The 16823-nt window shown below is 38.7% G+C and overlaps 1 protein-coding gene across 1 annotated transcript in view; it reads left to right on the forward strand.

Annotated features, from left to right (window-relative positions):
- Positions 1–16823, forward strand: part of LOC149154761 (ARM REPEAT PROTEIN INTERACTING WITH ABF2-like) — a 118871-nt gene that overhangs the window by 28997 nt on the left and 73051 nt on the right. The window contains exons 3-5 of the mRNA XM_089440984.1: positions 7884–8056; positions 8179–8299; positions 8449–8523. Coding sequence (XP_089297110.1) covers positions 7884–8056; positions 8179–8299; positions 8449–8523 — 369 coding nt within the window. The remainder of the gene's footprint in view (positions 1–7883; positions 8057–8178; positions 8300–8448; positions 8524–16823) is intronic.

Here is a 16823-nt window from a genome sequence, read left to right on the forward strand (position 1 = left end):
ATAGGTGTACCAGTGTTTGGCATGAAGCATCATGATGTGTTTAGGGGGTGTGCTTTGGGAAAGTACACCTAAGGCAACCTTTTCGAGCAGTGACAGTGTGGTGAGTGGTATCCTAGACTTGGTTCATTCAAATGTATATGGTCTGATGTCTTCATCATCTTTGAGTGGATATTTGTATTGTATGACTTTCATTGATGACTTTTCCAAGAAGACTTGAATCTTTTTCTTGAAGAGCAAGGGTGAGGTCTTCAAGAGGTTTTGAGAGTTCAAATCTCTCGTGCAGAACTAGATAAGAGGAAGATCAAGGTCTTGAGGTCTGACAATGGGGGTGAGTACACCTCCCATGAGTTCAGAGATTTTTGTTCTAATGCAGACATCAAGAGAGGGTGGACAATTCCTTGCAACCCACAGTAGAATGGGGTTGCTAAAAGGAAGAACATGACCATAGTTGGCATTGTGAGATCTATGCTATATGATTAAGGGTTACCATTCTTCTTATGGGCCAAGGCATGCAACCCTGTAGTATATTTTCAAAACAAGAGTTGACACAGAGTGTTGGGGAGCAAGACTCCTAAGGAGGCTTTCATTGGGAGGAAGCCAAAGATGGGGCACTTTAGGATTTTTAGGTGCATTCAGAGAAGCGGACAAAGCTGGATACCACGACAGAGAAGGGCATTTTTTGTTCGGTACAACGAGACCTCAAAGGCTTATTGGATCTATATTCCAGTGTTAAGGAAGGTGGTGGTGAGGTGGGATGTAAGGTTCAAGGAGGAGTGAGATTGGACTAGGTTGAGAGATTTGAGTTATGTAAAGCAACAGAGTACACCGCAACAAGGAGGTTCACCATAGGGTCCATGATCACAGGGGTTTGGCGGTTCACATGCTTTAAGGGTGACAGGTCCACAGGTTACAGGTACATTGGGCATTGGTTCCCAGAGTATAGGTTCACCGTAGACCACAAGAACATCATCATCAAGGGTATTGATTATAGAGGAGGATATACCCACCCTAGTTTAAGAGGCTACTTCAAGGAAGAGGAAGCCTAAATGGCTTCGTGATACCTTGCAGGAAGCCTAGGAGATAGTGGGAAAGCCCAAGTGGTCAGTTAGGGAGAGCAGACCACTCGAGAGGTTTGGTAGCTATTTGGCTATGGTGAGTAGCATTGTGGAGATTGAGCCATCTAGCTACGAGGAGGTTGCAGGCTAGCAAGTCTGGAGGGATGTCATGGTGGAAGAGTATGCTTCCATCATGAAGAACAATGTGTGGGAGATTGTGCCTAGGCTTGACGGAAAATCAATTGTGTCTTCAAGATGGCTTTACAAGATCAAATATTCTGCAGATGGAAACATCGAAAAGTACAAAGCTTGTTTTGTGGCATGGGAGTTTTCACAGGTAGAGGTCCATGACCTCGCCATTGATTACAAATTGGAAGAAGTTGCATGCTTCTGATTTCGAGTTGGTGGATCCTACTTTATATCGTCGGTTGATTAGTTCGTTGATTTATTTGGTCAATATCATACCAGATATTTGTTTTGCAGTCAATACTTTGAGCTAGTTCATGGTGGAGTCGAGGAGGGTGCATTGGGTGGCTGCGAAACAATGGTTGTGGTACCTACAGGGCATAGTGGATTATGCATTGGACTATATCTAGGGTATTGAGTCAGGTTTATTGGCTACACAGACTCAGATTGGGCAAGCAATGCTAGTGATAGGAAGAGTACATCGGGATGTTGTTTCATGTTGGGTTTGGTGGTAGTGTCATGGTTCAATAGGAAACAAAGATCAATGGCACTGAGTTATGCAGTGGCAAAGTACATGGTAGTCAAGATAGTTGTGAGGCCATTTGGCTTCAAAAGATGTTGTATGGCTTATTTGGTCAGCAGGCGAGACCAAACATGATCTACTGTGATAAATAGAGTTGTGTCAAACTCACGGAGAATCCAATATTTCATGATAGGTCAAAGCATATTGACATCAGATACCACTTCATCCAAGATTATGTTCAGAGAGGGGCAGCGAAGCTGGAGTACATAACCATTGATGAGCACGTTGCATGCATTCTCACGAAATCCTTGTCAAGGGGCAGACATGTCTACTTTAGGGACAAGATGAGAGTGGTGAGAAACACCTTCCTCAGTAAAAGGGAGTGTTGGGAAATGGTACCAAGAAAGTGTTTCCTAGTTCTTTGTGCCTAACCGAGGAAAAGTCTTAAAGTGAACCCCTTGTGAAAAAGTAACTTAATCTATAAAGTGATTTTATAAAGTTAGAAAGTGGATTTTCGTTTTAATTATTAAGAGTGTCTTTATAAAGTTTGAGTGACTTAAATGATTTTAGAAAGTGGCTTTTTCTAAAAGTGACTCAAGTCATCCTAATGAGAGATTACGTCACAACTGTTGATCCTGAGATGGCAAGATTTGATCTTGGCCATTGAGATAAAGGATTAGAGGTTTTAGTAATTAATAAGTTTATAAAAGGAGAAGGGGGAGAGAAGAGGTAGATTTTTTTTATTCTTCATGAGATTTGGAGAAGAGGAGAGCCAAGGGAGAAGTTTAGCATAGAAGGGAAAAGTACAACACGTACAACAGTAAAGAAAATAGCTAGACAACACGAATTCCAAGGCAAAGGACATGCACACAATTTGAGGTAAGGTTAGTGTGATTTACGAGGTAGATGGGCCGGATTTATTGCAGAGAGGGGGCATGAAATCTGAGGTTGTTTGAGGGTGGTTGAGCACTCATGAAATTTGAGGTTGTTCGAGGGTGGTTGAGCACTATTTTTGAGGTTATTAGAGCTTGATTTTCTAGGCAATTTGAGGCTTGTAATTCAAGGTAGCTTGTGGGTACGAATTTCTGGGAGCAAGATGTTGATTTTCTGAGTGTGAAGGGCACGAAACTCAAGCCGGCTAGTTTAGAAATTCAAGGATCAACTACAACACTTTATCCAAGGAAATCTTGGGCATAAATTTCAAGGGAGATAAGTGGATTTAATTGCTGTTATTTTATGCTGTAAAATTCTTTGATAAGAAATAAAATTTCTCTCTTTCGCTGGTTTTCCCATTGAGGTTTTTCTAGGGTCTTTGGACCAAAAGTCACTGTGTTAAATTTGTGTGACTATTGCATTTATTCTCAAAGAAATTGAAAGGGTAGAGTAAGCTTATGGGTTTCATGTTTTAGTAAATATTCATGTTTAAAAGCAACAAAAATCTATGTTGGGTTGGGCATTAAACTGATGTGATTCCTAAAACTGAAATTGGGTTGGGCCTACGATTTTCTACATAAGCTAATCAAAATCAGGGGGACCTTCAATTACTTATTGTGTTAATACTATCATAGATCCATTTTAACCCTACATTTATTAAGTGCCAATAGGGATGAAAACACTTGAGTTGAAAACGCCAATGTTTTTGTATACTCCAAGATTGTTTAACGGCATTAAGGTTTGCACCTCAAGGGAATTGAGGAAGCTGAGAACTTGATCTCCCTTCCATATTGTTCTATTACAATGTATAATGATATCACGATGGTTTTTGAATGAATGAAACTAGGTGCAATAACTACTTTCTTTTGGGGACATGGCCATCAATGGAGCTCTAACTAAGCTATTTCCCCAAATTTTTTTTTATTTCTTAAGTGTACAAAGTTATCGAACTATGGGACCTATCCCTCCACCAAAGGGTGAACTTGAAAGAACTATGGTAAACGTTTTCCCTTTAAAACCCACCTTCCTTGAATTATTCTCCAAAGAAGGGGATTCCCTTAGAGAATCAAATAGATAGGTGGTATCTCCTTGTGGTGGAAGAAATAAGATAGAAACCTTTCCCTCCCATAGGTTTTAGCTCAATGGTGGGATATGATTGTTATAGTACAACATCCGTAATACACGTGCAATTGGGTGTGGAGGATTTACTTGAACCAAGAGTATTTGCCTGTTTTTTATTGAATTTCGATTCATCTTTTTCCCATATTTTTAGCCTGTTCTAGTTCCATTGATCTTTGACCTAATTATTCATTCACGACCTTAATTCTGATAAGTGTGCATGTCCTGCTTGTAAATGTTATGGTGGTATTTATGTTAATGGTACATGTGGCATTTTCATGTGGGATCCATTAGATTATAGTCTACATATGGTGATTTTCTTTATTGCATCCATATTTTTGTAAGTTAAATTTATGCTTTTGGAAAGTATGAAGTTGGACAATATTGTGAGCATCTTTTGATTATAGTGGGGGTTTGGCATCATTGACACCTAGGTGGTGAAAATTTGTAGTAGCTATCTAGCTATTTGTACAATTATCACTGCTAGATTGGCTAGTCTTGTGGCCACACAATTTTTGTTTATTGATATTTAATTTCATTATATGCTTCATTTGCCACATGTTGGAATAATTTTAAGGTCAAGTGGGCTGATTGTTGTAACAACCCTGGTCAAAATTCCATGTAATAAAGTTAATAAAGGCAAAATAATAACCAAGGTCATGGGACACGTATTCCAAGTTGAATGTTGGGCAAAACATCTTAGTTTGGGTGTTCATTTGGTTTGTTATGGTTAAGGAAAATGGCAAAGGCTTTGGAAAGGCAAAGTGGCATTAATTGACATTTTATTTATAAAAATAATGGAAATTCGGAGAAAAAGAAGGTGAAAGGTCACAAGTTGCATGTGAGGAGGAAATGAAGGAAAGTAATAGAAAATTGAAGAAAATAGAGGCCTCATAAATAAAAACGCTTCTGAGGATCAGTTGGTATCTTTTGTTAGTTCAGTTTCGGAGCTCTCTCTATTCTCTCTCTCATACTCTTGGACACTTTAGCATTCTTGGAGCACTTTAGCATTGGATGAAGGAAAGCAAAGATCAAGCAAGGAAGAGCAACATCTAGCAACTACAACGAGATTATTTGCAGGTATCGATTTGCATGTGTGATTTCCTTGCTAGATTTGGCATGCATGGTACATGCATGTGTGTATTTGGTTCTCTTACTGTCATTGGCATGGGTTTTGCCAGGTGTGACAATGTTCTTCAACCTTGCCTTGCCATTTTCAGATAGCCATGGTGTGATGGGTTCTCTTTTATTTGGTTAAATTGGATTACTGGATGGTTTCAAAATTAAGTGAGGTGGTCTCTGAAAGAAAGAACACAAGGCCTAGGAATCCCTGGATCGGACTGGGATTGTGGTAAAGCTGGATTCCGTGTGCCTCAGTGGGCCTACGAATCCTCAACTGGTGAATGGCGGGATATACGGTAAAGCCTAGAGGTGTGTACCCTTGATCAGGCCTAGGAATATTTGACCAGTGAATGGAGGGATATTTGGTAAAGCTTGGAGGGTGGAGTCTTGATTAGGCCTAGGGATCCTCGATTGTTGAATGGCGGGATATACGGTAAAGCTTAAAGACTAGGAGACAAGCAAATTCTTCACGATGTAGATGGAGAAATTCAGTGGCATCCATTCTTGTTTAGGGCCCAGTGATCCAGTGGTGATTGTGGTAAAGCTGGAGGAAACTTGGTTTGGTTTGGTTTTGAGTCCCACATTCATGCTTGGAATATGGCACAGGGGTGATTGGCTGAAAGAAAGATTTGGTTCAACCAATCTATGGTCAGGTGGTTCGTGGAAGTCCCAAACTTGGTTGGCTTTTTGCATTCATTAATAAGAGCTCTTTCTCCTTGGTATTTCATGTGTAAATGTATTGACTTATATGTGGATTTTATGGCTGTTATATCCTTGTTATTTTTGTTGGTTATATGTTGGTTATGAGTATGTTTTATGACAAATTTTATGTATGACTCTCATCATGTTTTGATTGGTAATTGAAAGTACAATGAATACATGACCTAATAGACGATAATGCATCTATTGTGATATGGCAACCATGTTTCTTTACAAATTTTAGACACGTATGAGACCCCTATGCTCAAATATGTTGTTATGACCTGTAGATTGCATATTCGTGACATGTTTGATGAAATGCCTATCATGGCTAGTAGTGGTCTAGTCAAGTGATTGATCAAGTGTTTACATTTCTACCTTTTGTTCCAATGTCATTTATCATTTTTGAAAGTTTCATGAAGTTCTGGGCAGTGGCTTGAGTCCTGGCCCTGGAAAAGTGGCACAAAATCCGGGGTTGCTGGCTCAGAACTAGCTGAAAAAGTTCAGAGTCACTGGCATGCCCTTGTTGTGGGAGCGACTGGAAGGCCTTAGTCGCATGCATGTCATGGGAGCGGCTAGGGGTCCAGATATGTGAAATGTCAAGTTGCCTCAGGGGTTGGTCACATGGAAGGGTTGGTTGGCTCCTGAGGGTTCTGCTGCATGTGTGAAAAGTCAAATTGATTTGGTTTTGTTGGTTCCACTTCCTTAATTGTACATGGGGAGTTGAATCACATCATAGTAGCCTCTTGTCACATGTTTACCCCAACGGACCAGTTAACTTGGGTAAATGTGGAAGGAGGGTGTTACAATTGTGGAGTTGTTCCTTAAATGTAAAATCTTACATTTCTTGCCTTACATTGTTAGAAGCTCCAAGGATCTAAGAATACTCATCTTGTCCTTAGAGCTATATCATTTAAGGGGTGATGCTTTTTTTCTGGTACAGTATGTCTCATTGCTCATTAGTAGAGGGACTTCCAAAGTTTTGAACTCGTCATGTAACATTTTCTATAGGTGTGGGATAGTCCATTATTCAGACAAAATGCTTGACTTGATCGTTATGCTCCTTTAGTGCATGATCAGTTGCATGTCATGCCAATCCAATAAAGGCAACTTGTCCTGTCTTGTCTTGATGTATTTCAGATTTTTTGTGGGAAGGCACTCCAAAAGACTTTTATTTGGTCATGTATTGTTGTCATATCTAATCTGAACATTTTTTTTAAACATGGTGTATCACTCTATCAAAATATAGTCACAATATATATATTTTCTCCCAAGGAAGATCTGGTGGGGAAACTTTCTTGGCACTAACCTCCATTTTACAGATGGTACCCAGTTCAAATGTGTCGGTGTTGATTGTGGTGCCTGATCCGGTAGGGAGATTGAGTGAGGGACATGACAACAGCAGCCAGGCCAGAGAATTGACTATGAGCCCTCTTGCACGAAGCTCAAAGAACTCAACTACTTGAGCTAACTCACTGGGCCAAAATTTAAATATAATCATGATATATCATATATCTACGCTGATGGAAAAAATGCTCTAAACTGTAGCTTTATCCATGGTATCCTTGTTGCACTTTGCTTGTTTCATAACATTTTTTCGTTTCCCCAAATTTTTTTTGTAGTGACATAGGGTTGATTCCAACCACTACCACTATAAACTTTAGGTGAACCCATACATGCCCCCACACACGTCTCATAAGGCTAATTGGGGTGGATTTGAACCTCAAACCACATACTTTACATAAGACTTCATATCATGGCCTTTGCCAATCAAGCTGCCCCCAGGGGACTACGTGTTTCATAATAAGTTGTTTTGATGTGTGAACACAATTTAATTTTGATCTTATTTAATCAGTTTATATTAATAGCTGCTAACCTGTTTCATTGGTTAACAGTAGAGAGAGGCTGCATAATCCAGATAGGTTTGTTATTTTTTAGAGGAATGATAAAATTTTGGGGTCTTAGATAATGAAAGAGTGTAATTATCTCAATGGAGGTTCATGATGTGCATTGATCTATTTTATAAGCTGCTGTTGTATAGGAATGAGTCCCAAATTATCTTTTTAAAATCTTTTCTGTTGTGTGGAACATCATGTAATACAGAATTTTGATTTTAATTCCTTTAGTCTGTTATGTCTTGTATGATGGGAGTGCATTTATGAAATAAGAAGGCTGTACAAGAACTTTCGTTTATTTTTTCTTGGTTCTTTTAGCAGAAACTGACTAATTCTCTTAGTTGTGAACAGCCAGAGCATCAACGACTCATTGCAGATGCAGGTGCTCTTTCCTGTCTGGTTTCCTTGTTAAAAAGACGTGGAAATGGGTCTAATGATCGTGCCGTTAATGGTGTCCTTCGAAGAGCTGCTGATGCTATCACAAATCTGGCTCATGAAAATGGCACCATCAAAACTTGCATCAGGTTTGTAAGGTTTCAAGATTTTACTGCTGCTGGTTTGAACTTTGGATAAACAAAAGCAGTTTATCTCATTAAAGATTTTGTACTCAAGCAGCTAAAATGTAAGAAATATCATTCATTTTCAGGACGGAGGGAGGAATTCCTCCTCTAGTTGATTTGCTTGAGTCAACTGATACCAAGGTGCAGCGAGCAGCAGCAGGTGCATTGCGTACTTTAGCATTCAAAAATGAAGCAAACAAGAATCAGGTTGGAGATCTACTCACCAAAAACTATTGAACTTCTTTGGCTGAGTTTATTGTATTTTTTTTGCTTGCAGTTTCTGTCCCTTATTATGATCAGGCATTATATATAGTATGTGCTTTTGTTTTAAGGATGGCAAGTGTCTGTTGTTTCAGATTGTTGAATGCAATGCTCTTCCCACCCTTATTTTCATGTTGCGTTCTGAGGATGTTGGCATCCACTATGAGGCGGTAAGAATTATGTTTTTATAGAGGTTCTTTTGCCTTTAACATGTCTTATGTTAAGACCATTTTTTTAATAATATCTTAAAAACGATACCGTTGATGAGGGAGCAATAGTCTAAATCCCCAAAATGTAATAAAAAACTAAGGAACTATAGATAAAATTAATGTGACCTTCATTTGGTGGTTATACAGAAAATCTGCAGGTCAATCTACAAAGGCTACTACTTGAATAAACTTGAATAACATTAAGTTCATAAGTTGGGCATTTTGAAATTTGTCCATGGGTGGAATAGTGTCATTGCTGTTGCCTTGACTGATCAACCAGTCAGTCTTCTTGTTGGATCTCAAGTCTCATTACTTAGATGCATCATGAGAAAAATACAAGAAAAATTGTTTGATATATCCTTTCTTTATTAGGGGCTGAATCTTCGGTTGCCCCTCCCGAACTTGCATGGTACAAATAAGAGGGGATCATGGGGTGATAACCATTGACGACTTTGGATTCACTATTTCTAAAATACCACAACATCAATCCTGTTATTGAAGTGTACAAAAAAATTTCAACTCAATTATATTAAAATCTCAGATTTCAAAAGGTAGCATAATAGCTAGCAAGGGCCTATCATTACCAAATAGGGTGAATAATGTTATGTTGCCCAAATAAGTGCAAGGGATTTTGGAGGGCAATCAAAGGGAAGATAAGATATTTATATTAGTGCCCAACAAATGACTACAAAACAGGGAAGCACACATTTTGTGCAAAGATGGGGGAAGGATTCTTTGGGGTTCAAGAGATGCCTTCCACATTTTTTGAGTTTCTTTTTCCTTGAATGGTGGAATTATTTACCCTTGGGTGTTTTATTTCATAAACCATAGTGGTTGGAATTAGTTCTTGTTTCTTGACGGAAATTGCATTAGATTATTGAACTTGATGTTTAAGCAATCTAGAATGTCTCATCACTAGGACGATGAGAAAGGAAAATTAAAATTGATAAGCCATAAATCTTAAATAGTTCTCAATAAGAGAGAGAGCTAAGTGTTAGTCATTAAAATTTAATATTTACCAATTATCAATTGGATAAAAAACAATTATTATTAGAATTTTATTGTTAAAGGATTTATGATTGGTCTATTTAAATATTGTTCAAATTATAAATTTAAAGGGCCATTAAGATTTTGGTTCATTCTTATATCCTACGAACCTATTGTAAATTCAATGAAACAAACAACAAAGAAACAAAGAAAATCAAAAAGAGAAAAGGGTGAGACAAACAAAAACACAATAAAGAATTCAAATTGTGAAAATAAATTAGAAACTCAAATAGAAGAAGACTAGAAAAACCAAGCTTCATTAAAACAAATAATAGAAAAGACACTGACCAACAACCACTCAAAGTTATCTTTAGTTACCATTGCTTTTGATCAACAAGCACGCAAATGTTACCTTTACTTATCACACTGCTTTTCACCCATTATTATGCACATATATGACAAAATTACAAATTTCACTAACTTTAACCCTATTGTCCCCATTCTAGTTTGGATGGTGCATTTTATCTGGATGAATTGTCTAAATTGTTGTATTGGACAATGATCAATCTTAGCGATGATCATCCCAACTTCCAAGCAAATAGTTTTGTTCAAGTACTTAGCTAATGCCAATGAATCGATGTGATCAATTATACACGGTTATGTGAAGAAGAATCCATAGGGTCCTCAATTGTGTTAGAAAATGTAACTATGTTCAGTGTTTAATAATGTACTTGAGTCATTATGTAATGTACTTGTCAAAAGAATAAAGAAAAAGGTTATTATTATTATTATTGTGACTTATTAAAGCATGGGTTTCATGCTTGGGTCACCATGTTGGTCAAAGTCCCCCTTGAGGACTTCTAGGATTTATTCTAAGTCTATAGAGTTATTGTACATTTAAAGAGACATTTCTTGGGCTTTTGAATAATGTAAAAAGGTTAAGTATTGAGTCAAATATGAATTATGTAACCGCCACACCATGTCGGCCCAAGAGAAGATCAAGTCGGCCGAAGGACCCTATTCGACCCCACAAGAAGCCTATAAAAGGAAGCTCATCGAATTCATTTGGAGTATCATTCTCTCATCAAGTTCGAATTCTCTTGTAGCTGGGAAGAAGTGCGAAAATCTCTTGTTGCCGGGCAGAAGTGTGAGGTTTTCTTGTAGCTAGGAAAAAGTGCGATGTTTGTTTCCGGGAAGCCAAAGTGAATGCGAGTTTGGGGGAGTCTAAGGAGACAAGGAAAATCGAAATTTTGGTGTCTCTCTCTCTCTGTGTTGTGTCCTGGATTGGGAGATCGAAGTCTTCCAAGTTTCACTGTTGTTGGAAGCTGCCAGTTGTTGTAAGTTGCTGCATAGTCGAAGTTATTGGGAAGAGGTCGAAGATCTGGGAGGTTGACTTGGTGTGGAGGGAAAGTCTGGTCTTGGTCTAGGGTGAAGAGTCTCAAAGAATACTATTGAAAGGAAGAATTATCTTGACTGGGTTTTCCCTCGAGGCGGGTTTTGCCCTGGCATGTGCCTACATCTGGTGTCTATTGTTTTATGTGCTGCTGCTTTTGGTAATTGTTTGATGAACTAAAGAAAGAAACATCAAAAGTAATTATCAAGATCAAGAAATCTTTACTGCCTTTTTGATTTTCTAACAAATTGATCCCAATAACCTTCTAGTAGATGTAAGAGGACCAAATATTGCCATGATTTGCTTCTTCTTTGGTGTTTTGGTGATCTTGTTTTTTGTGCCTTGGATATAGGATTTGTGAGAATACATTTAAGACCTCATGGGGTCAAGAGACCTTGATTTTGAGGAGGGCATGCTAGCTTTTTGAAAGTTCCTCTTTAATTTGAATATTGTCATAACCATTGCACAAGGTTGTTGGTAACCATTAATTACATGGCCACAAATAGTTAGGGTTTTCGATAATAAGAAGCTATTTATGGAGCTAGAAGGCTTTGAAATGTTTTGTGAAGTGTTGTTATTGTATTTGGAGCTTTTCTCCTAGGAGGTATCCCCATTGAAGAGGTCCTTGAATATTGTTCACTCTTTTCGAGGTTTAACATTATTTGCTCTTGTGTTTGCTTATTTGCATATCATCTCTTTGAATATTATTCCTGCTTGGCTGTTTTTGTTGGTTAAGTATTAGAGCTCTTTCTTTAGCCAACACATGCCTTAATCTTAATTTTTTTTTAGAGATGTGTTTTGGTGTCTTTAAACAACATAGAGATTTGGTGGACAAATGCATGTTTGGGGGAGAATACACATAGGAGATGCAAGTGGTTCAATATGTGATCAACTTTTTATCTACACTACAAAGTAGGGGTATAAACTCAAATATTTTGAGTGTGATTACATTTTTTTTCTATAAAATACATCAACCAAAGGTATACCAACATGCCACAAAATCAAACCCCCCTTTGCCTAGTCTCTCAATCTACACGAGACGAGAGATAATAAGTAGTTTGACAAGTTAGCTTGATAAATAAAAGTGGGCTCTAACAACGCATACTTCCAAGTTACAATTGCGAATTTAATTTTCTTTTGACTATCATGCCTACGCAAAATCCAAGCATTAATCAAACATGCCTTTATTCCAGTGTTTGTTCCAACCCAGTGCTCATGAATAGATTTATAGTTTCAATCTTGGTCAAATACCTCAACAAACAATAGTACAAGGAACTTCACAACCTATTTAGTATAATTGCTTTATTTAGCTGGCTAAGTAGTAGATAAATGTACATAATGGGATTTTGTAGCAATAGCTACAAAAATCCCATTATGAAAACCCCGTATTACTATAGCTATATGAAAACCCCGAAATATTATATATCTCGTCCCTTTGGTTAAAATATAACCATAATACGTTTGTAAATAGGGATTAATTAGTTAATCAGTAACTAGTTAAGAACCCCAACCCCCTGCCACATTAAAAAGGGATTAATTAACCCTCACGGTTAATCAATAGCCACCTCGACCAATCCTATCACCCTCGATACGATTAAATAATCCTTAATTATATCGGGCCCGCCTTCATTAAACCCCGTCACTTCACACCCCAGATAGCCGTCCGATCACACCTCCCAGATCCAACGGCTGTCGACTGCACGTTAGCTCGCAATCGCAAAGTGGTTTTGTGTACAGTGCCTCCAACACGCATCAATCATTCTATGGGATCGTTGGCTCAAGCGCAAATACCGCCTCCCCTCCATAAGTGGTGCGATAAATACCGCTTACTGCCCTCCCACTAAATGACAAAACATCACGTCATTTGCCTGTTGACGCCACCTGTCCGAAATCCCGAAACCCGCCAATTCTTGACCTTGTATATAAAACAAAAACAAATCATTTTGTCGTTCTATTTTGCGAACTTGTACATCCATGCAAACTTAAACGACGAGGTCAACTAGCTCGTGCTCCCAGTCGCCAACCTGCTTCAAAATTTACAGTTGACGCCGCCCAAAGCCATTTAGTCACATCCAGTACTTGCATTTCGTTGTCCATCCCCAAACGCAGGTATTTACCAATTTCCTATCAAGAAAACCCTGCAAATATTTGTTTTCCACTGCAAATTGATTGAAAAAGCCAAAATTCACCATAATTTTGCTACTGCATTTGTAATTCAAGTTCCCGGATTTGCTATTTCATCATTTTCACTTAAGAAACCTTAGTTTCCTTTCTGAATCCACAAGAATCAGAATGGAAACCCCAGTAGCCCTAAATGTTGCTCCCATTACCACCCCTCACCGTGATTTAGACTATCTGCCCCTGGCAGATAAGGATTTTCAAATAAAGGACCTAAACACTGATAAAGACCACCTTAAAGTCTTTTGCCAATGCCGAGATAACCACTTGAATGGCTATGATGCCATAGGACTGTGGGAATCCAACCTCCCAATGTACTTTCTCCCCTTTGTGCATGTTTTCCCTAACATAATCTATCAGTGGCATGCAAATTATGATCCCAACCGCAGAGCCGTGATGTCTCCCAACCAAATAGTCCTCTTCACAATAACTGCTGATTCAATCAATGAGATGCTGCAATTTCGTCCTAGTCAAGCCCTCACCCCTATCTCCCTTGGAAATTTGCTTGAGAAATCAACCAAATTATCCGAAGCTGAGCTCAGTCGCTTCTGCCAAACTTTCATAGTAAAAGAACATCAACCTAAAGATCCCCCTCCTTACCTTTTAGTTTTCTTCACAGATACAGGCAAAATCCTAGTTGATATGATATCTGCAGTCATGGGATTCAACACTAGTGAGTATGTAGATGAATTGACCCTAGTGTTGATGTCCATCTTTACCCCTGGACAGCCCCCTGCTGTCAAGTATGATTATGCTTCATTTATTGCTGACAAAATCCATGACCAGTTCATGAGACTGGAGAATGAAAAGGTTTTCAAATATTCCACCTTCATATATCACCTCATCCTCTACTATCAATCAGACAAATTCCCATTTTCTGTCAAGAAACTTGATACTAAGGGTAATCCAAGGTCTGTCATCTTTTGGACTTCTATCTTCCATGAATCTTTTGCTTGCCCTTATTCATATAATGAGTTCATCGATCAGTTTGTCCACCTAGCAACCACCTTGCTGACAGGGAATTCCCCTCCTAGAATTAGTGATGACATCAAAAGGATCCTTCAGCTATCCAAACAGTACAGAGTAGGTGACTGGTACTTGTACCAGAATCACACAGAAATCAGGGTATATGGGTGTGAACTTTCCCCATTCAAGCTACCTAAATATGTTCCAATGAGATTGTTTGCACTGGAGTATTGTAGACAGACGATAAACTCAAATTTGATTCATTTTACTAAGGCTAAGTAGAAAGCACAACTCAGAATCAAAGATCACTTAGGCCCATTTGTCTGCAATAGTAGGGAAGCATGGAAAGCAGCAGAACAAATCCTAGAGGACTACATGAAATTAAACAAAAGTTTTAGTTGGACTCCATATGACCCCCACAGTTTCATCTGTGATAGAAGAATGAAAAATAGACTATCACCCTATTTTCATCACAGAATTCCAGAGATTGAGCAATATGCTAACATGGATGAATGGAGGGAAGGGACTCTTATAGAAACAGATAGTGATAAGGTCAATGTAGAAAATGTAATGAAAGATCTGGAAAAGACACTTGACCTAGATTCTTTTGGACAGGTGCAATTTGAGACTTCTCAAAAACCAACATCAGGGACTAGTGCCTCAACAACTGATACCTCACAAAGGCACTCACAGGAGACCAGTGCACCACTTGCAGAGACATCACAGGGAAGAGAAAAAGAGACCAGCACTCAGGCAACAGAACAATCAACCATGTCAAAGCAACCTCAAACTTCTCAGGAGCAGGCTCAAACACGGACCCACCCAACTCAAGTCAACATTGGAGAGCCCCCAATTTTACAAACTCCTTTGAATGAGGAAAGGAACAAAAAGAGAGACAGGGAAGTAGCTACCCCTGCCAATGGCCCATCAGATTAACCTGGTGTTAAGAGGCACAGGCTAAATCCCCATTCAAAGGAGGAATATTTTGAAGAAACTACAGAGATCACGGAAAGGAAGGTGCAGACAGCCAACATACTTCCTAGCAGGTGGGACACCTTCTAGCTCACAGAGACAGGAACTGGAAAGGCAACAAAGTGCTGAAGTGTCATCCTTCAGGCCTCGAGGAAATGAGAACCTAGATATTAAAAAGAAATTCAAAGAAATAAAGGCTAAAAATGAACCATTAAGAGCCCAATTCTACGATCAATATTTGAAAATGGCCCCCATAAATCAAACTAGATTGAGGTCAGCGTATGACATCAAAGAAGGCAAGATGTAGATGAGCTTCTTCAAGCCTAAAGTACAACAACCTCAGTCAATAGCAGATTACCTCAAGACTGATTTTGAGGTCATGGCCAAGGACATCCACCCCCAGACCAGACAAGCAAACATGGAAAATGGTGTATTCCACCTTGATAGGTAAAGCCATGATGGCCCAAAGGTTGGAAAATTCATTAAATAACACAACTGCCCAACTACAGCTGGAAAAAGCCTCCTCACAGGCTAAGGAGAATAGAATTAAATCTTTGGAGGAATTGGTTATTGGACTGGGCCATAACCCAAAAGATGTGAAGGCTGCAGAGGCCTTGATAAAGAAGAAAGATGAAGACATCGCTGCTTTAAAAAGCAGTTAAAGTTGCTTCCATCAAGGCATCCACAAACTGTTGAGGTGATTCAAAAGAAGTCTGAAGAAGAGCTTATGGACTTAGTCCTAAAGCTAAATGAACAATTGAAGGAGACTGAACAGGAATTAGAAAGTCATGGAAAAGCAGGGAGAGTGAGTCGACCATTCAGCCTCAAGATGTGATACCAGTGGTCTCAACGGTAGTCCTTTCAACACTTGCAACAACACTGACACCAAATGTCCCTTTGGTCACAACAGAAGCAATTACAAGTACAGGTACAACACAGGCAGGAACCTCAGGTTTAAACACAGAGGAGTTAATCAAATCTATGGAGGAGATGAAACTCCAAGTCTCTGAATTACAGAAGGTAAAAGAAAAATTTGTATCTAGAGTTAATCAAATCTATGGAGGAGATGAAACTCCAAGTCTCTGAATTACAGAAGGTAAAAGAAAAATTTGTATCTTTAGAGCAGAAATATGATGTTTCAAAGGTTAATTTTGCCGAAGAAGTAAGGAAGAATAAAGGCTTAGCACAGCAGGTGAAAGCACTAGAAAAAGACCTCACCTGTGAAAAGCCCTTAACAGATATTAGGAAGATTCTTTGGACCAACATGACTCAGTCAATAAATGATGCCTGGTCATCCATACAAATAATTTTTGAACAGATTGAATTATTGAAAGTAGCTCTTGAAAAAATTCTGAAAACCAAGGAAGAGTTAGGAAGGAAGCTTGAGGAAGCCATCAGGCTAATAAATTTTTTGAACAACAAAAATAGGTACCAGCTAGAAGAGTTGGGTATTGAAGATAGAACAACAGCCATCCTAGAAATCAAAAAGGTATTGACCAAAAGGTCTCTGATGCAGAATTTGGAAAGGAAATGCCAGAACATGCAAGGAGAAATTGATGATTTTATGGAGAAATTTGGTATTTTGCAGAGCAAAGGGCTTCCCAGTCCTTTAGTGATTAATGATAAATTGACGAGGCATGAAGACTATGTGGACAGGTTGGCCCAATATACAAACAATCAACTTAGTTCATCAGCAAGTGCATCTGCACCCAAGGCACTACCAACAGGCAGAGTTCTCTATGACAGTCTAGAGAACCTTTTCTAT

This window comes from Pinus tabuliformis, chromosome 9 (genome assembly GCF_031772625.1).
Source record: "Pinus tabuliformis cultivar Carrire ecotype Pingquan chromosome 9, CPIR1, whole genome shotgun sequence".
In the NCBI taxonomy this organism is placed as follows: domain Eukaryota; kingdom Viridiplantae; phylum Streptophyta; class Pinopsida; order Pinales; family Pinaceae; genus Pinus; species Pinus tabuliformis.